The sequence below is a fragment of the Grus americana genome, chromosome 5, assembly GCF_028858705.1.
Source record: "Grus americana isolate bGruAme1 chromosome 5, bGruAme1.mat, whole genome shotgun sequence".
NCBI lineage: Eukaryota > Metazoa > Chordata > Aves > Gruiformes > Gruidae > Grus > Grus americana.
In genome coordinates, this window is record NC_072856.1 from 27,439,591 (window position 1) to 27,466,681 (window position 27,091).

Sequence of the window (27,091 nt, forward strand, 5' to 3'; positions counted from 1 at the left end):
ACGGGAGCATAGATAAAAAGCTGAATTTATACAGCATAGAAAAGTGATTCAAGAGAAAGGACTAGAATATGAGCTGCCTTTTTAAATATTGCAGTGTAGTAGAGTAAATACAAAGAGGAGAACCTTTTCAGCTGACAGCCAGAAGTACTCTGAGTGCAACTTAGTGGGAAGAAGAAAGAAAAAAAAGAAAAAAAAAAAAAGTTAAAGAATGGGGCTAAGGACTCTGTAGAAATGTTAAATGTGTGGCTTCAGCACACACATGCAAGGTTGAAGTGGAGGAACGCTATGACCACTTATTCCATTAAGCCTGCTGAATCTTGCTCTGAGTAGCTGCTCATTACAAGTCCAGATATGTGATATTATTGGTCATTTGTAAGAACTAGATTGACCCTACAGTGTAGGTTCATAGTAGTTGTCTGTGCTATTTCCTATCTTGTTTAGTCATTATGGCACTGAAACTTTTTGCTAGAGCAGATCGCTTGCTAAATCCCTCTCTCTTGCTTGGCATACTGGACCCCTATGAAGGTGTACTCATTTGTGGGGTTAACTTTCCATTTGCCCTGTTTTCTGACCGTGCCAAGCATAAAGAAGGCAGCAGAAGTGCAAGAGCAGGGGTGAGGTATGAGCCCCTTGGAACAGCAACTCGAACTTTAAATCAATTTAAGCTTCTCACAAATCAGCACTGATGCTTGCACATAGTACAAGATAATGGTCACTTCACAGATTTTCTTTCCTTCCATGGCAATCTGTCTGTGACATGCATACAGTGTTCTGGTTGGAGTGAAATTTTGGACAACTTCTCTGTTTTGAACTTGATTTATTTTTTATTTACTGACTTATGCCATGTCTGAAACTGGTAAAATTTTTTAAAATATAAATATTGAGCTGCAGGTTTGGGTTGTCCTGATGAAGGCATCCTACAAGCCCCAGCTATATTAAAGTCCTAGTTAAAAAATTAGTGAGATTCCTCAAAAACCATGGGGCTAATCTTCATGCTTGGGTGAGCCCACTGGTTTGTTCTGACTCATGAACCTAAGCCTGTGCAACCATTTATATGGACTCTTCTGAGATGCTAAAGCTGCCAGGATTCTTTTTCAGCGATATATGGAAGTATAACTCTGAGTTTTAAAGACAGGAATTATAATATCATCAAGTAGACATCTCTGATCCAAAGAGTGAACAGGAGTGATTGCAAGGAATCCCACAGTTCCACTGGTCTACTGCAGAGTTACAGGATTTTCTTTTTTCTCCTGTGAATGTCCTAACTTTCCAGAGAAATAAAGCTGCAACCACGCTTGTTTTAAGGTCTACTTTTACTTTAGTGTATCACCTCATATGTATACTGTAAGCCGATACAGTGACAAGATTGAGTTCCTGAGAGAGTTCTGTCTACTTCCTTGGCAAAGGGAGAGGAGAATGGGAAGACATCAGACTGCTGGACTCCTAATAAAGCAAGAGAGTGGAACCGGGCGGGGGGGAAGGTGAAAATTACTTTAGCAAGTCAAGATTCAATCTTGCATCTGTGTCTATATAGCACTGCATATGCTTGAGTGATCTCTCATTTCAGTTAAAGAATGACAGACAGCTTGAAACACAGTGTGTTTTTTAAAAAAAAAAAAAAAGTCAAGAGTAAAGATACTTGGCAGCGAGTGAAAGGAGTTGCAGCTATGAAAAAGAAGAGCAGACACAGGGAACATTTCTTCCTTTTGAGGGAGAGATTTTCAGTTTTGAGATAAATTCTTAAAATGTGTTTTGGGTTGTTTTTTGGGGTTTTTTTTAATGTTTTGTTACAAACTATAAAACAAATTCCCACTTTTTAAGTCAGTTGCACTAAGTTTTTCCTCAACTGTTACCCTTTCTACAGACTCCAGACATTTTCCACTTGTACTGGTGTCCCTGGAATGTCTGCCTCTCGTAGGTATTTTCCCATCGTTTTTGGGAGAGCCCTGCCTCTGCTTACCTGGCTGTGACAGGAACTGTTTTTCTTGCAAATCTGAAGCCCTGCTGTGATGGGAGCCGATTATTCTGTGACATGTTTGCTTCCTGCTCTGGATCATGTTTACAAGCCCAGGGTGCTGTAGTAATAATAGTAATAAGCAACCTCCCAGCTGTCATGCCAGCTTCATAGACTTTCTCTGGTGTCAGCTCTCTGGCTTGCTGACAGTGTCTGGCTTGGAAGCCCTCGCTACACATGCACAGAGTAGCTCAGCTGCCTTCATGCCTTGTGCCAACAGAGCCTGCTTTGGACTGTCCCTAACGAAAGCCGCATGCAAGCGGAGGAATGGTTTTCATTCTGCCCTCCTGCTTGCACTTTGAAGTCCAGCATGGTGTGAATGAGTCTTACTTCCTGTGGCAAGGGTGAAAGGACAACTGAGTAAACTTGGCCTGGGGATTGATAAATAGTTCTGTTTCTCATAAGATATGCCAAATCCCCTCGTAACCATCCCCCAGTAAAGCCTTCTTACTCTGAATTTGGGATCTGTATCATACATAATCAGCTTGTAAATGTGTAGCTCCTTGGGACACAGCTTAGCTCCATGCACTGTTCTACTATACTTATTCATTAAAAGGGACTGAAGAAGAATTTATTCCTTTTACCATAAAGCTTACTGGAAGTGGTCTGTTGTTCCCGTCTCATTGGGAAATTTAGGCAGTTCCTGTTGAGCTACAACTTATTCAAGCCTAAGAGAGGGCCTTTTCCTTGCCAGGAACAGGGCTATCCATATAGCCTGCTTTTCAGGCTCACAAAAAATTTTTTTGAGGTGATGTGAGGATAAAAATCTCACAGGTCTTTTACTAAAATTAATGGAAACTCTAAAAGAATCATCTTCCCTCTGCCCTCACAATCACTCAGGTGAAGTGTGACACTCAGGTGAAGCTTCACTTCTAAACTTAAAGTTTTACTAATTTGGAACTCTTAACAAGAGTTCAAGTTTCTTGGTATGAAGTTCCATATCTGAAACTATACTTCATCATTTTACTGGGCTTTGAGTATGTGTGTTTCCTTTAAAAGGCATCAGAATTAATGCAGTGCCCCCCTCAGGCAGAACACTTGTGACCAAAGGGCCGTGAAAGATTGGATGCCAATACTATTTTTAAAAACTTTTTTCTTTGTTCTTCTTTTTTCTTTCTTCTTCTTTTTTCTTACCAGCAATATCCTTAAATACAGTTCAGCAGTGCTATTGGAAACATTTTATGTTAATCTGGAACTAGATTTTCCAAAATGTAGTTAGTAAAACTTAGTGTCTCTTATTTCTTCCAGAGAGTGGACTAATGTCCTTTATTCTTGTTTCTGGACTATTTGCCCACTGTGCTACAGATCTCAGCAAACAGATCTACGTTTGCGTGTGTGTATGTGCTCATACACATGTATTAGTGTGGACATAGCTGGGAGTCAGGCTGCAGTTATTTCTAATGTAGATAGCATGAATATTTTTTTTTTAGTTTGTATTGTTTTTTAAATTAACTTCTCATTCTTCACATGACCGAGAGTTTGTCTAATTAAACAAGCAGTATTGTTTAAATTGCTGCGCTTCAGAGCTCTGAACACCAGTTCCTTGCTGACCTTGGGTACAAAGCAACCTGCTCACTGCAGGCAACAGGGATAAAGTGTTCAAAGGACAGTAGGACGTGATTCAGTCTGCGTTTCACCTTATAAACTTCCCTTTTCCCCCGCCCTCCCCCTTCCCCTTCTGCTCGGCCATAAAAGAGCGCCCTGTGTAATAGGAGTTGGGAGAGGGGGAGGAATAGCAGGCTTACGATAGACCTAGCTTTGCTGAAGTCTTGGATGATGTCCAGTGTGACCATGCAAAGGGATGAGCTCAGGGAAATGGTTGGAAGTTCAAAGGCCTTTTTGTGTTGCTGGCTGTCAGTTGACAGATGCGCTCTCTTGGGCTGTCGCTGCCCAGCCTAGCTCTTCCACCGGCTCACCTTCCTGGGGCTTGTTCCCCACCCTGCATCTCCACTCTGCCTGGGGAGACAAGCTAGTCCTTGTCTGTCTGGGCATTTTTCTGTCTTCAGCTCCATCCTAGGACTTGCCTTTTTGCTCACGTCTTTTGGGAAAGTACTGTTTCTTTGCAGAGATACGGAGAGATCAGACTGGAATTGAGCAGGGAAGGGGGGATGAGGCTTAACTGTGTTTACTGTTGCATTACCTAATCCTGCTATGAGTAGGGGTGAAAGCACATTAGTGCAATGTATGATTACTTTCTCATCAGTGGAAACGGTGCCTGTGAAGGACTTGCAGGTTTCTTAGGAAGTGATAAATATCCTTCATTTCACAGGTTGGGGAAGTGGGACTAAAGAGACAGAACTACCCCATAGTCATGCAAACATCAATATCAAGCTGGGAAGAGAATATAGAGGTTCTGTTTCTGTTCTTCTATATGCTAATCCAGCTTGTCTAGAGAGGTCTTGCTCCATCTCTGGCAGCAAAAAGGAGTTCTTACTGCTTCATCTGTATTGCCATGTACTCTTCTTCAGACCATTGTCAGAAGAACATGGAAGCATGGCTTTTAGAATGAGTTAAAGCAATAAAATACACTTTCCAAATTGTATAGCTGTTCCGTGATGTCAGGACAAAATATAGTGGAGGTTGTTTGAATGTCCTAAATGTGACATCTTAACTTTTGAATTTCCTCTTAACTTCAAATTTCCAAACACTTTGGATATATTTACAACAGTACTAAACATTAACTTTGGGCTAGTGGTATGCCCTCAGCTTTAACTCCTTAAGAATAAAACTAATCAAAATATGAAATAATAAATGACTAACAGAAGGGCTGAATAATAACAGCAAAGGGCTGTAGGGTGGAACTTAAGCCTGGGAGGGCAGAGCTGGGAAGAGGGGGTTAGGAAGAGATTGCCCCCATGTGAAAGCTGCTGCTGGAATCTCTTGCATTTTCCTTTGAAGCATCTGTGACCGTTATTAGATTCAGGTTATGAGTTTACGTGGATCCCTGCCCTGATCCCATTGGCAGTTCCTCTGCTCTGAGACATCAGCCTTCATTCATTAGGGTGGGTTTTTGTTTTGTTTTGGTTTTGTCTTAAGTGGGTTTGTGGGTTTTTTTTTTCTTCCTCCTTTAAAGGAGAGCTCCTGTGGAAGGGGATTTATATCCCCCCACCCCCGGTGTTGTCTGGGCTGGCACGCACTTGCTGTCTGCTGGGGTGGGAATTAGGTCCTCCTTTGTATGTGGCAGTTTGTGTTTCGCCCTCTTCCCCTTGTTCCCCTCCCTTGTGCTAGAAGCTCAATTTTTATATTTAGGGGGAGTATGAAATTGGCTGAACTGCTCCCTGTAGGGGTGGAATTTCATTTTGTGTCGTTACCTCATGAAGGGATGGAGCAGTTCAGTGGGATAATGGTATCAGCTCTGAACCAGTGCTAATAGCCTAACCCTCTGGGAGCCTGAAGAATTCTCCCCTGGAGAGTCAGCATGCAAATTCCCTTCCAGGCGGCTCCTGTGCAGTCCTTTGGTGATTAGTCACGCTGGGACCCGGGAGAGCAGACAGAAAAGCATATGCTGGGGGGATGGTCTCAGTCCTGAAACTGCAGCTGAGGCCAGGGAAGGTTTGCTCAGTGTGCAACGTTGTGCTTGGGGGAGAGGGGGCTGATCCGTGGGACTGACCCTCTGAATCCAAAAACCTGTCTTGGTTTTGTCTGGAAAGGAGAGTGTGGGAACTGGAGTGTTTTCCCCTTCTGCTGGCCCTGGGGAAGAAGGGGAAGCTCCCTCTCCCTTTTGATGCAGTGGGACAAGGGTGCTCAGAGAAAGTGTAGTGTAAGGAGAGGGGTCAGCCGTTGGAAGAGCAGGGCGCTGTCAAATCTGTGGGGTGAAAACACAGATTTGTATGCTTCCCTCCCCTTTGTACCTCTCTGGGGCCTAGAAGTGGCTGGATCTGACCTGGATATATATCTGCATGGGGCATCCTGGATGTGATAGGAAGAACCTTTTCCCAAAGGCTAGTGCCAGATTCTGTATTTCGTCATCTAGTGCAGCGTTCAGCATTGAGAGCAGTGACGTCTGCAGTGATGTCCTCTCAGATACAGAGGTGCGTATGCTTGTCATAGTGCAGGAACGGTTGAGAAGATGATCCGAATTTGTGGTTAGGGACAGAGATGTTAGAGGTAGCCTGAATTTAACTGCGCTAGTGTATTCTTAGGGTGGGAGGTTTTTAGGACAGGCCCTTGGTGAGAAATGTCAGAGGACATGGTATAGAGAGCTGTGAATGAATCTGTATAGTGTAATCCATGCTGCTTTCACAGGACGTTGACAGCAGTCCTGGGCTAAGGGGAAACGGAGGGTTGAGGATGCTGGAAAAGCTGAAAATGTGACTGTTTGTTCTCGTTATTAAATCCTCCTCCTTTTGTGCATGGCTGCTGTCTTCACCATCGCTTACTCTCCCTCCCTTCACGCTCCCACCTCCGGGATAATGTTGGCAGAGGAAGTAGTAGCAGTATAGCAGAAGAGGGCTGGCCTGCCTTGTGACAGATGGGAGATGCTGTCGGCAAGCTGGGCTGGGATGAAAGGGTTTCGGGCACTAGCCCTTGCCTCTCTACATCGCTGAGCTAACCTTGTTCTTTGGAGAACACACCTGTCAGGAATGGTCTTGTGCAGCCCCTTCCTGACCACAGCTGGCAGCACTTAAAAGCATGAACCTCCCGGGGTTGAGTGTTCCTCTCATCTGTGAGGGGAAAGGACAGGGCTGGTGCTCCCACTTGAATTCCAGCTTTGTGGCTCCAGGCCTCTTTGAACACTGTGGAGCTGTGGTTCCACTCTGTTGTCAGCAAACTCCTGTGCAGGCAAGCATCATCCCATGTCTGCCCCCTTCTTCCATCCCTTCTGGAGACCTCTAGCAGGGTTAGGACTCTGTTGTCCATACCTGAGGCAGTGGATTATCCCCAGCAGTGGATTCCTGCCTCTAAGCTTCTCCTTGCTCATAGTTCTCACTCTAAAGAACTTGCTGTGTAATAGAAACAGGATGGGCTGCACTGGGAAGCATGCAGGAAAGATGTTGATAATATAATTTTGCTTGTTATAAACCAAGTGTAGTTATGGGACGACAGCAGGCTCAAGGATGAAAGAGGGGAAAAAAAAAAAAAAGGAACTCAGTGGGGGAATTGTGGCAGCTACTTTATTGTGGAAAGGTCAGTGCTCCTCTGGGGAGGAGACACTGCCAAGCTACAGACCTATCCAGGCCCCTCATCTGAGGGACAGCTCTTCCTCATGACTTTAAATGTTGTCTTTTGTTTCTAAGAGGTGTAGCCCCCCTCCCTCAGGAGGGAAGGAACTTCACTTTCAGGAAGGAAGCTGGCTGAAGCTCCTTGAGGTGTTTCTTTGCTGTTGCAGTGCTGCCCACTTGCTCCCCCTTGGACTTCCACTGCGACAATGGGAAGTGTATCCGCCGGTCCTGGGTCTGTGATGGAGACAATGACTGTGAGGATGATTCTGATGAACAGGACTGCCGTAAGTCACTTCTCTGAGGGGAGAGGGTGGGTGCAGTGCTTGCCTGCCATGGCCGGGGAAAGTTGACCCTTTTTATTTCAGGAATGTAAGAGTTCATTCACTGAATCAGACCTTTGGCTTGTAATAAGCTATATCCTGCCTCTGACAGAGGTGTGTACCTGATGTCCATAAGCCCTGTCACCTTGGCACCTGGCTTGCTGTTCAGCTGTGTGTCCTGGGGGAGGGGATGCTTCTCCATCCAGCTGGAGAACCGTTTATGCCCTGCAGCCTTGCTAGTTAATGTCGCATGAAGCACTTCCCTGAACTGAGCTCTTCGTGTCCTCCCCTGTTTGTGGAAACACCTAACCCCTGCCAAATCCTACTGAACTGCCTGTCTGGCTGACTTCCTGTGGCCTCAGGTTCCACTGTCTGACTTTTCTGTTGTGCCGGGCTGTCCCCAAGCATCCTCTCCCTTCAAACAGAACTCCCTGAGGAGAGGGAGGTGCTGTAGGGATGCTGCCCCCGCAGAGACCGGTTATCCTGAAAGCTGACTGTCTGCTGCCTTGTGAGGTGCCATCTTCAAAAGAGCTGCCCTGGCAGGCTGCTGGTTGTGAGCACTGCCGTTGTGCTTCTACAGATTATTAAAATGGAGGGAATTTTGCCTGAGTCTTTGGAGTTCAGCTCCCTCGTTTCCCCTTTGTGTTGAGGACAAGGGTTATTTGTGGTTGGCTTCCATTAGCAAAAGGTGCTCAGGGATACAACTTTTCTTCTCCACAACAATTCGTCAGGTCCATACTTGGCAGCACGTGCCAGAGAACCAGCACGTTACGTAGCACTGGAGCTTCAGCTTCTCTGAAGCTGCGCTGGTTGCTAGGGCTGGCATCAGGCTGCAGTTAGGAGCAGAACTGTTTTGCTGTCTGGTTGAGATGGTTGCAGCTGCTTAATAAGCATCACTCTACAGCCCTTGAATTCTACAAAAATTGTGTGCGTGGTGCTCCAGAGTGACTGATGGAGGAACCACATCTCAAGAAATGCAAAAATAAAGCTCTTGGCTGTAAAGTCTTCTGTGTCCAATACTTGTGTAGAAATGAATTCACTTTTAGATCAGTATGACTTTGATCTTTGCCTGCCCGTTTGGGCAAAGGACTGGGAATCAAGGTTCAGGGGTTTGACATCTTGTGTCATGCTGTGGATCACAGGACTAAGCTCAGTTTTCCAGTCTCTATTACAAATTTTTCATGAAAGAAAAGGTATATAGGTCTGGGTCTGTTTGGTCTTCTGTTTGTCAGCAAAAGTTGGAATGCCCCCGTATCTAATACAACAATGGAGAAGGGTGTGATCAAAACCCTAGTGTGGTTAGGACTAGTGTCTCCATTAGTGTGGAGACTAATGAAAGGAAGAAGGCAAAGTTTTGTGAGTAGGAGACTCCTAAGGGGTTGTTAAGACTAGCACATAACCATAGGAGGGTTTCTGTGGGACTGAGGTCCTCACGTGCTAATTTTGCAGTCCCTTTCCTTTCCTCACTGGTCTGCAGACAAGCTTCCTTAAAAGACTGGCAAACAGAGTGGAATGAGGCTGCAAATACTGAGGCATTTGGAAAAGGAAGTTTAAATTTTCTTTCTCTCCCTTTTTAATGAACACTTCCTTTCCTTTGAAGGCAGCTTTGGCATTGTTGTGAAAAGAAGGTGGAGATATAATTCTACCAGCAATTATTTGTTAGATAATGATAGGGCCTCTTAATTCATTTAAAAAGAGACCTGGATTGCCTTTTTTTTGTGCAGGGACCTCTTGAGCATGGCTTGGGGCTGTGCTAGAATTCTAGCACAGGGGACTTGTCTCCATCTCTCTGTTCCAGGTACTTCCTCCAACCCATGTTCTCAAGTTTTAGTCTGCTGTACTATTGACTTGCAGATGGAGTGGAAGAGAGACACTCAAGAAATCTCAGAGTGGCTTTCCTGGTATTGTTAGGGGAAAAGAAATCAGCTCTCCAACCTCACAGCGTCCTTGGAGGACGATGTTGCTTAATTTGTAACATGTCACAGATTTGGTGTTCTGCAAGGCAAACCTTGCCTTCACCGTATCTCCATGGTGTCCCTGCAGCTCCACGGGAGTGTGAGGAAGATGAGTTCTCATGTCAGAACGGATACTGCATCCGCAGCCTGTGGCACTGTGATGGTGACAACGACTGTGGTGACAACAGCGATGAGCAGTGTGGTGAGTAATGTGGCCCTACACATGCTGCCCTGCCAGTGCTTTAAAAGGGGTTGCACAGACTCCCACTTGCACAGTTCTAGGATCCCCTGAGCATGGCGAGGACTCGCAGCTGGCTTCTCTGGGCTGGGCTTGCAGAACATCCTGTTCCCAGGGCTGGCTGCTTGGGATCTCAGGCTGCGTGGCTTACCTGCCAGGCAAAAATCACTTGAGACCTGTTGTTCCTTGACATGCTGTTGTGAAGTCCCATGGATTCCTTTTGAATCCATCACTCTGTCAGTTAGATGAACAATGATGGTTTTGCTCAGGCACTGCATGACATGCGTGTGTATGGTTTAATGAGCGATCTTGTTTGTGGGTGCCCTAGGAGCTTCAGGAGCATGGTGTGGTTGTTTCCTGGATACTCTGAGAAAAGTCAAGGCTTTGTTTGCATTGCTGTGTCTGCAGATATGAGAAAGTGCTCGGAGAAGGAGTTTCGTTGCAGTGACGGTAGCTGCATAGCTGAGCACTGGTTCTGCGATGGTGACACAGACTGCAAGGATGGCTCAGATGAAGAGAATTGCCGTAAGTACTCTCCTTGCTTTGTAACCACAGGAAATAGCCCTTTGGACCTGCTCCTGTCTTGGGGTTTGGCACGTTTTCTGCAGCAGAGATCAAAAACAAGTTAGTCCTGCCTGTACTGGCAGCTATGCTGCCTTCTGTTGCCTACCCCAGAGGGCACAAGAGGATGGTATATCTTGTGTGTTACCTCACAGGCATACATTGTCAGTGCCTGGCTGCTTCTCTGTTCCTTCCCATGGCTGTGCGACCTTCAGTCAGAGCAGGAGGCTTATGCTGTACTGAATACAGCTCTGTATAAAACTAGGAGAGAAGGGGAGAAAACTATTCCCTTCTTTTTTCTCTTGTCTGATTTCTGCCTGCAATTTCTGGGGGACTCTGCCCACTGACAGCATCCTTAGGGACTGCACATCCCCAGCTGCATGCTGCAGGGGCTGCCTCTCTGACCAACCTCTCTTCACTCGGACGCTTTATGCAGGATGTTGTCCGAAAAGGGCTGATAGGACAAGTTAGCTGGAAGCTGATTTGACTGAGGGGGAACGGGGGCCGTGAGAGCCCACAACAGTTGTTTTCTCCTCCACAAGCTTGTAGCAAGTGGGACAGGAGTTTATTATGTCCCTTCCTAACCCCCACTGCCTCTCTTCTGTCTGCCAGTGCTGTCGGTGTCTGTGGAAGTTGCAGTGGTCCCTTCCCCCACCCTGCTCTCAAAGGCATTTTGCAGAATTTGTTCTAGATAGCAGGAAACTTCAAAAGGCTCTGGGAGGGGGATCAGGGCCGCCAGCTCCTGAAGGGCAGGGGGAGTGGATGCATGGGGGAGTTGTCTTTTATCTCTCCAGATAATGAGAGTTGGCAGGGAGCCAGGGGCTGCAAACATTTCTAAGCCAGAAAAGGGCTCGAAGAGGAATCCAGCTTCTCTCCCTCTCCTTTCCCCCTCTCCCTTTCTCACTCCCTTTCCTGTCACTTCCCAGCAGGCCATGAATAGTCCCTGGGGAAGGGTAGGGAGATGTTTCAACCTTGCCTCCCGCAGGAATGGAGCGGCACCCAGAACTGGTGCCCCTGCTTCTCTGAGCTGGAATGCTGCTCTGCTCCAGTCCTGGCTGGCAGTTGTCTCTATAAGGCATTTTAAGTAACTCACTAAGAAGCTCAGTTTGGCTACCTGCCTTTCTCTTATCTTCCTCCATGTGGTTGTCATCTCTCCCTTATCTCCAGCCCTGCTTGTCATTTATCTAGGACAAGGTGGGACTACAATGTTCTTTGTTGTTGTTGTTTATTTTTTCTTTTTTGTGTGTTTCTTTTGGGGGGGTGTGTTATAATTGAATCACACTACGTGAGAATTTAAGTCACTGACTTCATTTTCTCCTCAAGGACACCCAAACACTCCTTTCAGTCTCCTTTGACGCGCATGTTAACACACGTTTTAGTATCCAGCCACTGGATACTCACTGAACTAAAGCTCTTACCGCATGCCTGCAGGCTGTGCCCACTACTTCAGGTTGGAGAGGCAGATGTAGTTCACTTCCCAGACTGTCAATCTTTCTTTTCCCTTTTGTTTAATGGATTTATTTTCAGAGCTCCTCAGTTGAAAGACTCATATGGCTGAAACATGCAGTTCATTCTCTGGACAGTATGAGAAGAGGTGTCAGATTCTGCTGTGTGGGACTCAAAATATTTTTTCATCCCTTCCCACATAGTGTACTGTTGTGCAGAGAACAGTGGGCAAATCCTTGACTTTAAGTTTGTTGGGCTTTGCCCAGGGTCATCTGTCTGGCAGCGCTCCTTACTGATAAGGCACAATTTGTTTTGGCAACAGCTTGAGAGGAAAGGGAGAGGGGAAATCCTCAAAGGTCAGGTGCAGACCTGGGCACCTTGCTGCTTGATTGCTTGCTTCCTTTGGTCTTCAACTGCTTATTTTTGTGAAAATTCCATACTTTAACTTTGCATTCTGACATGCCTCAATCCTTAATATAGAGCTATCCCAAAGGGTGTCTTTATTTTGTCATCTGTTTTTGTATCTACCTTTTTCAGGTTTAATAAACAATTTAAACACTTTCTGGAGGGCACTAAGACAACAGAAGGTGACACTTTTGGATCCTTTTTGTTGCTTTCCCATCAACCCTTTCTTCTTCATAGCTGTTTCCTTCTCTAGAACTTAATGACTCTTGAAAAGTTAGTGTTTATAGGCTAACATCCTATGTAATTTTCTTTTTTTTTTTTTTTTTTTTTAGTGGATTGTCTGCACGGGTGTCTTTTATATAAGCTTTAACCTGCCCCTCAGTGAAGCACAGACATCATTCAAGTTCCTCTCAATAATACAAGTCATGCAGAAAAATGCAGCAGTTGGTAGTAATTTCCAACACCTTTCCATTGAATATTTGCTAGTCTGTTATTAGACTGAGAAGGCTGCATGTAAAGTGGATTGTGCCCTGTCACCTCAGGCTTTTTTTTCTGTGATTCCCTCATTAGCATCAGATGTTCCAGCTGCCACGTGCAGCTTGGAGGAGTTCCAGTGTGCGTATGGACGCTGCATCTTGGACATCTACCACTGTGATGGCGACGATGACTGTGGGGACTGGTCTGATGAATCTGACTGCTGTAAGTTAGTGCAGGGTGATATACTAGTCCAAGCATCTGAATTGCAAACCTAAATGAATTTTGCATTGGCTGGAGGCAGGGTGCGGTGTAGACAGCAATCTAATTTTTCGCACATAAGCTGACTCCTTCATTTTATTTTATTTTTTTTAACTTGGGAAGGTAAGAATAGTGACGGGAGTCACTATGTAGTCAGCACAGTTCTGCGTAGAGAAATTAAAGCAGTTTCCAAGAGGAGTCTATTCAGGACCAAGTTCACAATAGTGGAGTGTAAGGGTGGTGCTGAGGGGCTTTGGGGATGTTATACTCGTCTGAGTTTGCTCTTTATATTCTTTACCGTCTCTGCAGCATCTCACCAGCCTTGTCGCTCTGGAGAGTTCATGTGCAACAGTGGCTTGTGCATCAATGCTGGCTGGAGGTGTGATGGAGACTTTGACTGTGATGACCAGTCAGACGAGAGGAATTGCAGTGAGTGCTGGGAACTGGTGGAAACTTAGTTTCTGCAGATGTAAAAGAGTGTTTGGGACTGTTTGGAATTGGGTCTCTTCTGATCCTTCTTGCTCACCTAATGTTCTTTTCTTGGCCCCCCAGCTACATCTATGTGCACAGCTGACCAGTTCCGGTGTAAATCAGGGCGCTGTGTCCGTCTGTCATGGCGTTGTGATGGGGAAGATGACTGCTCTGACAACAGTGATGAGGAGAACTGTGAGAACACAGGTTTGACCTGCTGCCTTGCTGCTTATAGCTAATGTTTCCATCCTGGAGGTAATAGGTAGTGAAGTCTCTTTTGGATTGCTTCACTGAGTTCCGCCTAGAGTTTCTGTCCTTCCCAAAGAATAGGATCTATAGGCTATCTTATACACTTGCAAACAGGTGCAGGTCTGTGTGCTTAAGGTAACTTAAGTGACGGTGTTTTCTGGTCAAATATCAGATCTCTGTATCTTCCTGTCCTGTCCCTAGTCTATGAATTACCACAGAGCTCTGAGATGATTCTGTTCAGACTTGGAGATGTTAATAGTGTGCAAAGTTGCTTCATTTGTCAAATGGACTATGTCTAACTCATGCCTTCCAGATAGTTCTGGATAGCTTTCATGTTGCCTTGTGAAATTGCCAAGCAATTCTAGCAGGCAGTGGAATCAAAAATGGCGTTTTGTGGAAGTGAAGGATAAAGCCTTTGTTCTAGAGATTGGGGGTATCAGCTTCTTCCTTAGATATTTGCTCAGGAGTCTCTCTTTCTCTTTCTAGTAATCATTGCACACACAGCCATTCTTTCATATAATAGTGGTTATGGAGAAGAGGGAGGGTTTCAACAGACCCTAGTGTTACGGTAGGATTCAAGGAATGTCTAGAATATCTGTTTTCCTTAAATCCTTCAGGATGTTTGTAGGCCTTGTTGAGGAATAGTGTGTACTGGTCCATGAATTCATCCCAGTGAGTGGGGCCCAGCTGTGCATACTGACCCTTCTGGATCAGTGTATTTTAAACAGTGGGTTTAGGGGTGACAAAAGGGATTTATGAAACTGTACCCCTTGTTTGGGCCTGTTGAGGAGAGGAGAGTGTGTGTTCTCTAAGGACAGCTGAGCTGGGAGGACCAGGAGAGGCATGCTTTGTAGCCATTTGAGAGCAGCTGCTCTAGATCGGTCAGCTGTTGTAACCACCAGTGTGCAGGAGATGGTGGTGATCCTGGAAAAAACAAGTGTACTTAAAGACAAGCTGGTAACCCTGTTTCCACATCCTGATAACAGAGGAATTTAGAGGTATGGAAAGAACAGTTGCCACTCAGAAATCAAGTCAAACTTCTAGAGGCACTAAAATTCAACCTCTCCACCTCAAACCAAACCCAAGGTGGCTGAGTACAGCTGTAGTTACTGTAAGGATAGTTGTGCAGTTCTGCATTAGGTGATAGTCAGCAGGTAAAAATTAACTCAGGGGTTCCAGGCAGAATGTGTACTGGCTCATCTAAGCGAAATAGTTTGCTGTCTCCATGTCTGTAGTGAGAGTTAAAATCGTGTATCACTTCTTGGATTTAGAGCAGAATTATGTTTTTATTGGCCATAGAGAGCAGATTCCTAGAATGCTAGGAGATCAGCTGATGTCAGGATCTTTACGTTCGATATGACAAATGTAGTCCAAGTTTCAGAATCCTTTATATAAAGCATTCCTGTGCTCTGAAAAGTGACTCTGCATGTGATTTGGTTTTATGTTCCCAGTTGGTGTGTCAGTTAGTTCTTGTTTGTACTTGTCATTATTCTCACAACTACCCTTTTCCATGCTGCTCGCAGGCAGTCTGCCAATCTAATTGTTTCTTTGCCGATAACTGTATTGTCCTGTTGTCTTCCTAGGATTATCAGAGGGTGATGATTTGGAAACCACTAACCAAGTCAGCTTAAGAGGTACAAGAAATAAGAGGCAGCAGGACAGTGCAGTTATTCCTGAAGAAACAATCAGATGGGCAAAGTCCCTATAAATAGCATTACTTTACTTACAAGAATTCTGTGGAGTCTCCCTGCCAACAGCAGAAGTTGAAGTGTGTAGCTCATGTGTGAAATCCTGTTGCCTGAGCTCAGATTTCAAGGATGCGTGTAAATCTCATTCCAAGTCTGTCACAATGCAGTTAGGGCTGGACAAGATGCTCATTCCTAGGCAGGTTTAAGATCCATAGCCATGCTGGGGTGACATATCAGATGATTAAAGTGAGGAACTGACTCCTCTCTTGCACATACTGAGTAGGGTTGTGGAATCTGGAACCAAAGGGAACTAAGCCAGGACCTTCCAGTCATTCTGAGAGAAACTAAATAGCTGGACTTCCCAATAAAGCAACATTGCGTTTGGTCTGGAGGAGAGTTTGCGGGCCTCCAAATCAGCGTAAAGATGTGTGGAGCAGTAAGGAGTGCAAGATGAGCTGAATTCAAAGAATGAGGAAGTCATGGATTTGTGCTCATATTTGTAACAAATCTTAGAAAATGTTCTGTATCCTTTTCTTCATCATGACTGTTGTTCCATCAGTAAGCTGTGGTGTGCTTACTTTCCACTTCTCTTGCAGGGACCCCTCAGTGTGCCCCAGACCAGTTCCAGTGTGGGAATGGGCGTTGTATTGGTCAGAGGAAGCTGTGCAATGGAGCAAATGATTGTGGAGATGGCAGTGATGAGAGCCCGCATCAAAACTGCCGTAAGTTCTCAAAGTTCAGTCTTAAACGTAAATGGAGGCGCTGTGGTGTGTGGGAGTCTATCTGGTATTGCTGAAGGATGTGTGTAAGGAAGAAAGCCTGGGTTGTGATCATTGGAGATAGTTGGAGGCTGAGGAAGATGACCTTGGTGGTTTTGCCAATTACATACTGCAGACAAGGAGTAATGAAGAGAAGATTATGATCTCGGGTATCAAAGTTTCTCTGCAGAGATAGTGAATCCTAAAAGCATGTTATTCTGAGTTTTGTTGTCCCCTTTGGTTGTGGCCTGCAGGGGAGAGTTCTGACTGCGAAGAGGCAGCTTCCAGCCTGTGTCCTCCCCTTCTTGCTCAGCCTGTTCTGAAGGGCGACTGCTGCCAAGCAGCTGCCTTGTGGTTTTAGCTCAGTTATCTTCACGTGTTCCTTTCGCAGGTCCACGAACAGGGGAGGAGAACTGCAATGTCAACAATGGTGGCTGTGCTCAGAAGTGCCAGATGGTACGAGGGATGGTGCAGTGCACCTGCCACACAGGTTACAGGCTCCTGGAAGATGGCCGATCATGCCAAGGTGGGTTTTTGGAGCAGTAGCCTCCTCCCTGCTGCTTTGATGTGCTTGAAGTTGATGGCTATGATAGGGTGCAAATCAGAGCATTGAAAGCAGATGCAAGCTATTAGAGATATTGCCTGACTTGTTGATGATCTAACGGTAACTTTCTCCCTTTGTCTGTAACATGCAGATGTGAATGAATGTGCTGAGGAAGGTTACTGCAGCCAAGGCTGTACCAACAGTGAAGGAGGCTTCCAGTGCTGGTGTGAGCAAGGCTACGAGCTGCGACCTGACAAGCGTAGCTGCAAAGCTCTAGGTAAAGAGCTTCAGCCTTATTTATTCTGGTGTGTGTGTGTTGGTCCAGTTCTCATAATGGTGTCTCTAATGCTTCATTGGCGGCGTTATGCTGTTCACCAAGCCAACATGTGAGGAAAAGGAAGTACCTGGATTTGTATTAGATATGCTCAGGTTGGTGAATGCCTGTGAGAATTTTGTGTGATTTTGACCACGGAGAGCTACCTTACTGTTTCCTTTCCCTGCCAGCAGGACGGCCCTTGCCTTCTTTTCATAGTCCTTTGTCATTCCTGGTGACCCAGGCCCTGAGACAAAACAAACCTCCTGCCTCTGTCTCTGTTCAGGAAGTGTCTTAACCTTTCCAGTCAGTGAAGTTGTGTCACACCTCCTTGTGGTTTGACCCTTGATGCTGGTCACCAGTCCTGAATGCTGTGAGTGGCTGCTATATGGACATCTGCTGTTTTTTAAGGGAATCTGCACACTTACTTAACTTTATACCTGGGCTATTCTAATGTAGGAGCTGACAAATTAGAAATTCCATTTAAAGAATTAAGATTTCATTAGGAATTTCCCTAATGAAATCCATAAAGGATGTTGATGTTGTTTATATTTCTTTCCTCTGCAGTGGAAGTACCTACTAAGTTTATATCTAGCTGAGGCAGATTTTAAGTGTGTCTTGTCTGTGGTAGAAAATGTGGTAGAGCATGTGTGTTTGTGTGGCTAGGAGATGGATATAGCAAAGGGAAACTATATCCCAGCTGCCAAGTGGCTGCCTAGTGGTATGGTTTCAGAGGCTGAGGTGAGGCAGGCTTAGGTGGGACCTGGAATGATTGCTTCTTGCTGAGTGAATGTTTGTCAAAAGGTTTAAAACTGCTCATCTTTGAGTTAGGACTGTGTATTGAGGATGTGAAAACAGCTCTCTAAAGTGTTTTGCACTTGGGACTTGATTTCTTGCTGCCAGTGCTGCAAAACTATGTTGTGGGACTTGGTGCCGAGGGAAAGGTAGGCAGGACCCTGTCAAAGTACTCTAATTCTGTCTTCCCATATATTCTCAGGGCCAGAGCCAGTGCTGCTCTTTGCCAATCGAATTGATATCCGACAAGTGTTGCCTCATCGCTCAGAGTATACTCTGCTCCTGAACAACCTGGAAAATGCCATTGCCCTTGACTTCCACCACAGCAAGGAGCTGGTGTTTTGGTCTGATGTCACTCTTGATCGCATCATGAGAGCCAATCTGAATGGTAGCAATGTGGAAGAGGTAGTTTCTACGGGGCTGGAGAGCCCAGGTGCGTCACCACACCATGGTGTGAGAATAAGGGTGGGTGAATGGAGAAAAGTGGGTACCCGGCATTCAAAATGGAGTGCATCTCCCTGAGCAAGCGGATGGGTTGGATGAAATGGGTGTGAGATCATTGTCCCCCTGGAGTTAATCTTGGCTGATGGAGTAAGAGACAGAGGACTGAACTGTGCTTCTTCTGAGGCTGGGAGGGAAAGGGAACTATTTTTCTGAGCAGATCCTGCTCCTGGTTTCATTCTATGCTTAATTCTCCCCTGGAGATAGGTGGACTTGCTATTGACTGGATCCATGACAAATTATACTGGACAGACTCTGGGACATCTCGAATTGAAGTAGCAAACTTGGATGGCACTCACAGGAAAGTGCTATTGTGGCAGAACCTGGAGAAGCCCCGAGCAATTGCCCTACATCCTATGGAGGGGTGAGTGAAAACTTAGGACTCCAGTGAGTCCTCCATGCAAGTGCTTCCAGGTGAACAGTGAAAAACCCATCTTTGGTCATAAAGGCTGCCTCTGGGCTTAAGCCTTCCTTTGGTACTGCCAGTTTGGGGAACCTGGCAATGCTGGGGACCTTTGGAGCCTTAGTCCTACTCTAGGCCCTTCAGGTTTCACCAGCCTGAAAGTGCTGGGTATTACCGTGTTGGCTGTCACTTATCACATGGCTGTGACCCGGTCTTATGCTCGAGGTCACAGAACTGATACTGTTTTGCCCTGATAGGGAGTGATGCTGGGTGCATTATGTGGGACATGAGTTTTCTAGCCTGTCTCTCCCTGCTTCCTCCAGCACTATCTACTGGACTGACTGGGGCAACACTCCCCGCATTGAGTATTCCAACATGGACGGCTCTAATCGGCGCATCATTGCGGATACACACCTCTTCTGGCCCAATGGACTGACCATTGACTATGCAGGACATCGAATGTACTGGGTGGATGCCAAACATCATGTCATTGAGAGGGCTGACCTTGATGGGCAGAATAGGAAGGCTGTTATTAGTCAGGGTAAGTAACAGGGCTTACGTACAGGGAGTGCTCTCTGCAGTAAAGATGACAGAGTAACACAGTGCTACTGAGTTTCAGAGCCACTGGCTCCTGCTTCTATGCTTGTCTCCTGTTCTTTCAGTGTGGGATGAATTTTGCCAGCACTGAGGGGTGGTGCTTGCTACCCAGTCTTTGGTGGACAGGAGGGAGGAATTGTCTGTTGTATTGATGTAATGTGGATTTGAGCGGGTTGACTGTGGACTAAGGGGCAAGAGCTTTCCCTTGTCTCCCTGCTAGCCTGAGTGTCGTTGGACCTGACTATATCCCTGTATTGGATGTCCTTTACAGGCCTCCCGCACCCCTTTGCTATCACCGTGTTTGAGGACAGTTTGTACTGGACAGACTGGCACACCAAGAGCATCAACAGCGCCAACAAATTCACAGGCAAGAACCAGGAGATCATCCGCAACAAGCTCCACTTCCCTATGGACATCCACACGCTGCATCCTCAGCGCCAGCCAGCAGGTAACTGCAGAGAGGGTAGAGACCCGTTTGAGCCACTGGAAGACCTGCTGCCACCCACCACCCTGTAAAGCAGGGAGATGGCAAGCCTGAACCCAGCACTGAATCCACTGAGCTGCCGCAGAACTTGCTCCATCTGGCAGTTCAGTTGAGGTCCCCCAGCCCTGGTAACCTGGTGTTAGGTGTTACCACAGCTCCCCCTGCTGACACGTGGGAGTGGAGGCTTTTCGGTAAGACAGACTTGTGGCTTGTTTATGCAAGAGCTGTTGGGGGGGGGCGGAAATCATAAGTGGGCACTAGTAATGACTGACACCTCCCTTATTCCTCTTCAATTGCCATAATCTGCTCCAGAAGTGGATTGAGTTAAATCCTTTATTTTAAAATTGTGCCCTATAGATGGAGTTAGTGCTTTAGTTTATAAGTTTTCTTATTCTCAATTAACTTCTGGATAGACAAGTGATCTTACTCGTGTGGATCTTGACATCTCAACTGGTGTTTTTTCCTCTTTACTGTTTGCCTTATGCGTGGTTGTTTTTGTCTTTGGCTACTTGAGCAGGGAGAAACCGTTGTGGGGCCAACAACGGGGGCTGTACTCACCTCTGCCTGCCAAGCAGCAAGGATTACACCTGCGCCTGCCCCACGGGCTTCCGCAAGACCAGCAGCCATGCCTGCGCCCAGAGTAAGTGAGGTGGGCCCACAGCCTGCATGCTCAGATGTTTGGCGGGTGGCAGAGGGTTGGCAGTGGGAGTAAGCAGCAGCAGTTGCTTCCAAGGAGATGCAGCTGGATAGACTGAGTTGGTAGTATTAAGTCCCCCACCAGAGGATGCTTCACCTTTTTGATGCATTCCCCTGTTCTGCTATCCCATTGCCCTCACTAGGCTTGATGGGTGGGAATACAGAGAAGTTCCATCCTTAGGCCCTTATTTCAGGGCTGCCATTGTTGCCATGCCACCTGTCACAGCTGATTGTTTCTCTAAAGCTTCCATAGGAGCTGTGTCAGTCATGAACAAAAAGTTCAGTCTCCCTGATTGCCACAGTTTCTCTTGATTTGCAACCATGTGGAAGAATTAGGCCAAATGTTTTCTAGATTCACAAGAGATGTCATAGCTATTTGATTTGGAGGGAGGTCTATGCCACTCTTTGAAGGAGACAGTTCCCTACTACTCTGTTCCCCTCTGTCCACCCACCCCCCGGTGATATTTTGCTACAATTAAAATCCTGGGCTGTGACCTGCCAGTGAGAGATGATGTAAGTGGTTAAGGATGAATATAGCAGGGAATTGTCTGTGTCTATCACTGTGTTGTTGAAGTTAGAGAAATTAAAAGAAGACCTTTCGACCTTTGATCAGGTCTTGACAAGTTCCTGCTTTTTGCCCGAAGGATGGACATCCGTCGGATCAGCTTTGACACAGATGACCTGTCAGATGATGTCATCCCCCTTGCTGATGTTCGCAGCGCTGTGGCTCTAGACTGGGACTCAAAGGATGACTATCTCTACTGGACAGATGTTAGCACCGACTCAATCAGCCGAGCAAAATGGGATGGATCGAGCCAGGAGGTACAATGTTAACTATGTGTGGAGGTCACCTACCCAGGAGACTACTTAAGCATCAGATTTGAAGTCACTGGGATGCACTGGTGTTCTAAGGAGCTGCAGTTCATGCTGGATTTGTTGTTCTTTAGTGTGCCTAGTTCTGGCTCAGAAGAGCCCTGAGATCACTGAACCCTTCATACACAAGTTTGGTGTACTCTCCAGCTTGTATGGAAAACGTTGAATTGGGACACGAAGCATGTTGATTTGTAAGCTGTGGTTAGTTCCTTTGCTGTAGCCCTAAAATCTGAAAGGAAGAAGTACTAAATGCTCTTTTATGTACTACATTTGGGACAAGAGCCATGCTACTTGGGAATGCTTTTTGCGTGTGCCCTTAGGCTAATGTTGCCATAAATGAAGGGATCAGAGTTCAGTTTGGAATTGCAGTTTGAATAGACATGAAAAACAGAAGTTCAAGTAAGTCTTACATTTGGAGAAACATCTAAGTCCTTCATGCTCTCTCTCAAATGGCATTGCTCTGCTTGGGCTTTTGCCTTTTGAAAGTTAACACTGTTTGTGAATGGGTAGTGCATTGGGCAAGTGTTTTCTTGCTAAGGTCTAATCTCACTAAGGAGATGAAAACCAAACACTTTTTGGTTTTTTTTAGGTTGTGGTGGACACCAGCCTGGAAAGTCCAGCTGGACTGGCAATTGACTGGGTCACCAACAAGTTATACTGGACTGATGCAGGTACTGGGAACCTCTGCTTTACCTAGGCTTCTGTCTTCCTTATTAGTCATGAAAACTGAAAAACAGCTGGGTAGTTCTATTTGTTTCATCTGTCTGTTTCTGTCAAGTAAAAAATGGAGTTGCATCTCATGCGCTTCTAGCAAAGCAGGAGTTGAGGTGGAATCCTTAGTTTAATTTTCTTTGCAGTATCCCCAGTACTAGTTCTGTAGAAACGTAGAAGTCAAGCACCGCTCTTGTCTTGCTGCAGAGCTTGTGATTGTGTGTGTTTACATATCTTCCAACAGTGTATCTTGGGGTGCAGCAGCTAGAATTTGGAGGATGTTCATGGCCGGAGTGTCATAGTTCAGAGAGATATAAGGAAGGTGATTCTTTTCTAGCTGTTCTCATGCCTGTGTAGATAGCGTTGGGGCTTAGGAAAAAGCTGGTTTTCATTCATACAGGGCTCAGCACCAGCGACAGTCACAGAGGTGACTTGAGAGATCTAATGGAAGGTGACACTTTGAGCCATGTTTCCTACCTATCTTCCAGCTATGAACTGAGATGGACAGAGGGGAAGAATGCATTGTTGTATGGATGGTTTTTTTGCCTTAGCTTTTGCGATTCCAGAGGTCTTTGATCTCTCTCTTGACTTTTATAGGAACAGATCGGATAGAGGTTTCCAACACAGATGGGACCATGAGAACTGTTCTAATCTGGGAGAACCTAGACAGACCTAGAGATATCGTGGTGGACCCTGTTGGAGGGTGAGAGATTCTTTCTTCTGGGATGACGTGGCAATTCTTGCATGTCTAAAGATGTTTGGGTTCTTTGGTTTTGTGCAATTGTCTTTCTCTCTGGTGCCATTGTTCTACATCCTGCCAAAGACTGAAATTAGAGACCTGGTTTTGGATGCTAGTGGAACAAGATAAGCAGGGATAATTGCCTGTTGTGCTGTAGAGCTTGCAGGAGCTGGCTCATGTTTTCATTTGTTTATCCTAGGGATGTAATAACTAAAGATGTGGTACAAAAAAATGTTCAGAATGAGGCCATCTAGATCTTTTCTATTTCTTTATTTCACATCTATATTGAATTTGTATTCAAGCTCTCTGCTTATCAACCAGAGTTCAGTCAGAAGGATCTCTTCAGGTAAATTACCGCTGATCTCAAGCAAGCCGTAACATCAGTGGCCTCTTGGCTTCAAAGCACTGTGTCAGAGTATTGAGGGATCAACCGTGCCATGGAAGGCAAACCTGAGTAGAGTAACAGAAACAAATGGTTTCAATAAAGGATTGTGCTTCTGAATTATGAGACCTTGTGGAGCTGGGGACAGGGTGGATGGAAGAATCTTGCCAGCCATGTCTTTAGAAGCATTGAAGGTCTTGAATAAAAGTGTGCTATGCTTTCCTTGAGTGGATTACTGGAAGACCAATGCAGCAAGAGTAAAAAGGGTCTGTGGTGGAGACTGGTAAATAACTAGTTATTTTTTAGACCTTGAACTATTATCTTGAAATTTTCCCTCCATGTTGTAACTAGGCCAGCACATGGGCAGTAGAAGGTATATAAATTTGAGTATGATCTTAAATACCAAGAACCCCAGGCTGGACATGAGTACAATATTAATCTAATGCTGCTTCCTGCTAGGGCCTGAAGGCACCAGGCTCTCTTGCTTCTCTGTTACACTGCCTGGCTGTAGTGGCAGTGAAGGATTGCGGGCATTCACTTCTGTCTGGGCTTGTGTTCAGGTTCATGTACTGGACTGACTGGGGAGCCAGCCCAAAAATTGAGCGTGCTGGTATGGATGCCTCAAACCGCTTGGTGATCATTTCCTCCAACTTGACATGGCCTAATGGCTTGGCCATTGACTATGAGTCACAGCGCTTGTACTGGGCAGACGCAGGCATGAAGACCATCGAGTATGCCAGTCTGGATGGAAGCAACAGGAAGGTAAGGAAGCTATCTTTGAGGAGTGAGTCTGGGGGCCCGAGGTGTAAGTCCTAGAGCACAGAGTGCTGATGGCCCCTGCCTCTCTTTCCAGTTGAAAGTGAAATCTCCAAATCAAGACATGCTGAGCCGCTTTCACTGGGAGAGAAGAGCTCCCTTTCAGTTGCAAACTGTGTGTGAGGGAACCTTCATTTGAGGGCTAATGTTGCCCCAGCACTCTCCTTTTGCTGTGACTGTGCATTATGATGTTGAGAGGGGGCAAGGGAAGCCTCTTCCCCTTAGTGACTTCTTAGTAATGTTTTTTGGGGGGGCTGGGGGTAATCTGACCAGGTGCTGATTGGGAGCAATCTGCCTCACCCCTTTGGACTTACTCTTTATGGCGAGAGAATCTACTGGACAGACTGGCAGGCCAAAAGCATCCAGAGCGCAGATAGAAGGACTGGGCAGGCTCGGGAGACGCTGCAGGACAATCTGGAGAATCTTATGGATATTCACGTTTTCCACCGGCACAGGCCACCAGGTACAGAGCTCGCCCCAAGCCACACTGAGCTGAGAGCTTGCTCAGGCTCTGGTGTGTGGCACAGCTCTCCTGCAAGGAGCTGACCCATCTGTCAGACCTCTGTGTCTTAAGTGTCTGGGTGGAATATGAGAGCATGAGAATAACGCTTGGCTTGGTATTTAAGTGCATTCTAGAATGCATTGCTAATAGCTGTTGCACACACCCCCGCTTTTTTTTTTGCGTGTGTGTGCCTGTGCTACTGGCTTATGGATTTCTCATTCTCTTCGTGATAGTACATACAGCGTGTGAAGTTGGCAATGGAGGCTGCAGTCACCTGTGCCTTTTGGCACCTCTTCCAAAAGGTTACAGCTGTACTTGCCCTACTGGGATCAACCTGCAATCTGATGGCAAGACCTGCTCCCCTGGTGAGTCCTCTCTCTGGGATCCTCATGCAGTTTTGTATCACAGCTACGTTTTGCTCCTGCCTTGTCAGAGAAAAAAAATCACTTTTATGTGCTTATCTGCTTTACCCCTTGAAAAACCCATTTGATACCTTCAATTTGAATGGGAATTACTATGAAGAAACTTACTGATAACTGGATTGATGCAGAAGAAATTGTTCTTGAAATTCTGTTGGGCAACTAAACCAGATGTTGCATTTTCCCCATACTTTTGCCCTCATCTTGAGGTGGATTCTTCTTTAACTACAGGGTGCTACATTCCTTAATAGGTCTGTACACAGTCCTCCCATGGACCCTCTTTTTGACCATTGTGGAAGGCACTCAGCTTCAGGCCATGGTACATCCACTTTTTTTTCTCCTTAGCAGGAAAAAACCTGACTCCTAATTCTTGTGTCCCACACATATTTGCAGAAGTAACTCTTCTGTGAGTCCATTCCTTTTCAACTAGGATGTAAAGAAGCGTTCAATAACACTCAGTAAAGCTTTTGTACCTAGACTCCCCATAAGCCAATCTGCCTGAGACTTCCCCTTTTTTAATAAAGTGGATGTCACCTCCAGAATGTTCAATAACTGATGCCTACAGTTGACTGAACTTGTTCCTTGCTGATATCTGTCCATTTTCAACTCTCTGCAGGAATGACCAGCTTTCTGATCTTTGCCAGAAGGACTGACATCCGGATGGTGTCTCTGGATATTCCCTACTTTGCAGATGTTGTTGTCTCAGTCAATGTCACCATGAAGAACACTATTGCAATTGGAGTGGATCCTCGTGAAGGTCTGAACTTTGTGTATCTGACTGTCTGTTTGAAAGACAGCAAGTGACTTTGTATCTAAGTGTCTGAGTAAAGATGCAGGCGCAGTTCTTACTGTGGGCTGTGAATTTGGGTAGTTTTGTTTTGTTTTTTTTCTAGCATGTGCTGCAAATATTCCTTTCCAATCAGGAAAGGAATGTCCTTATAGGAAAACAGAGAGCCCCAACTATGTGGAAAAAGCTGCCTGCTATATTGACTGAGGTTCCTGTGCATTTTTGGATTTAAGAAAGCTTTCCTCCTGCTGACACCTTTTACAGCAGTAGAACTGAGAGTCTGGCTGTTCGTGTATACTAAACATCTGATACTGTGCTGGATGTAAACCCACTGTTGTACAGCAAGGTAGATGATCTGATTGCTGTCCTCTGGGACATTTTGAGAAATCAGATATGGGACTCTACTACTAGCTGATAATGTGTTATGTGTTCTCTGGCCTTGCGTAAAGGTCAGAGTGCCAGTGCTCCTACATATTTTGGGGAGGATTGGAACATGATAATTTGTACTGTTTTATCACTCTAGCTAAATAGTCTTGTGCTACTGTCATTCCTGTGCAGTCAGATCTCTCTTGAACAGTGTAGCTGGTAGTCAGAGTCCTGGCACTGATTTTTTTTAAAGGTTTTGCTGTTTGATTGTTGGGGTTTGTTTTGATTTGGTTTTGTTGTGAGCTTTTTTTTAAGTTTCTCTTTCTTCTTCCACCCAGGAAAGGTTTACTGGTCGGACAGCACACTGCGGAAAATCAGCCGGGCTGCTCTTGATGGCTCACAATTTGAGGACATCATCACTACAGGTAAGAGAGATTTTGGCCTGGGAGCCTCTTGCCTCTGTGCAGCATGAAAAGAGAGATTCTCTGATACCCTGGTAGAATAATCTTTAAATTTTCGGTGGAAGGGCAAGCAAAGCCTAAAGCAACTGTCTGATGAGGTGTACAAGGGGAATTCCAGAAGTTCCTGACTAAGCTGGGAGGATGAGCAGTGACCAACACACTTTTCTGTTTTCTCAGGCCTGTTGACTACAGATGGGCTGGCTGTGGATGCTATTGGCAGGAAGATATATTGGACAGACACAGGAACAAACCGGATTGAAGTGGGCAACCTTGATGGCTCCATGAGGAAAGTCTTGGTCTGGCAGAACTTGGACAGCCCTCGGGCAATAGCTTTATACCATGAGATGGGGTTAGTGTTGTCAGGAGGCTATCTAGGGGTTAGAAGAGGACTTTTGACCTTTGTTTCCATAATGCTCACTGGCTTTTCCCCAGGTATATGTACTGGACAGACTGGGGTGAGAATGCCAAGCTGGAACGCTCTGGGATGGATGGCTCTGGACGTGCAGTGTTGATCAGCAACAACCTGGGCTGGCCTAATGGACTGGCAGTGGATAAGGCTGGGTCCCAGCTGCTCTGGGCTGATGCACACACTGAGGTCTGATTCTGTTCTTCAGCATTGTTTGTCATTGGGTATTTGGTAGCCTGGAGGCTGTTTTGAAGCTCTTGAGCAATCTATCAAGAGAGCAAGGGGAACATAAGC

General features: G+C 45.8%; 1 protein-coding gene across 4 annotated transcripts in view; it reads left to right on the plus strand.

The window, feature by feature from the left end:
- Positions 1–27,091, plus strand: part of LRP4 (LDL receptor related protein 4) — a 79,889-nt gene that overhangs the window by 42,156 nt on the left and 10,642 nt on the right. For 2 of the 4 annotated variants that reach the window (XM_054827637.1, XM_054827640.1), the window contains exons 3-26: positions 7,344–7,460; positions 9,540–9,653; positions 10,098–10,214; positions 12,672–12,800; positions 13,146–13,265; positions 13,389–13,514; positions 15,841–15,966; positions 16,394–16,528; positions 16,698–16,823; positions 17,857–18,087; positions 18,363–18,519; positions 18,882–19,099; positions 19,427–19,603; positions 20,154–20,279; positions 20,949–21,157; positions 21,798–21,879; positions 22,517–22,622; positions 23,601–23,802; positions 24,130–24,319; positions 24,592–24,723; positions 25,394–25,534; positions 26,269–26,355; positions 26,569–26,740; positions 26,824–26,986. In XM_054827637.1, coding sequence (XP_054683612.1) covers positions 7,344–7,460; positions 9,540–9,653; positions 10,098–10,214; positions 12,672–12,800; positions 13,146–13,265; positions 13,389–13,514; positions 15,841–15,966; positions 16,394–16,528; positions 16,698–16,823; positions 17,857–18,087; positions 18,363–18,519; positions 18,882–19,099; positions 19,427–19,603; positions 20,154–20,279; positions 20,949–21,157; positions 21,798–21,879; positions 22,517–22,622; positions 23,601–23,802; positions 24,130–24,319; positions 24,592–24,723; positions 25,394–25,534; positions 26,269–26,355; positions 26,569–26,740; positions 26,824–26,986 — 3,503 coding nt within the window. The remainder of the gene's footprint in view (positions 1–7,343; positions 7,461–9,539; positions 9,654–10,097; positions 10,215–12,671; positions 12,801–13,145; positions 13,266–13,388; positions 13,515–15,840; positions 15,967–16,393; positions 16,529–16,697; positions 16,824–17,856; positions 18,088–18,362; positions 18,520–18,881; positions 19,100–19,426; positions 19,604–20,153; positions 20,280–20,948; positions 21,158–21,797; positions 21,880–22,516; positions 22,623–23,600; positions 23,803–24,129; positions 24,320–24,591; positions 24,724–25,393; positions 25,535–26,268; positions 26,356–26,568; positions 26,741–26,823; positions 26,987–27,091) is intronic. The other 2 variants (XM_054827638.1, XM_054827639.1) reach the window with 2 other exon arrangements.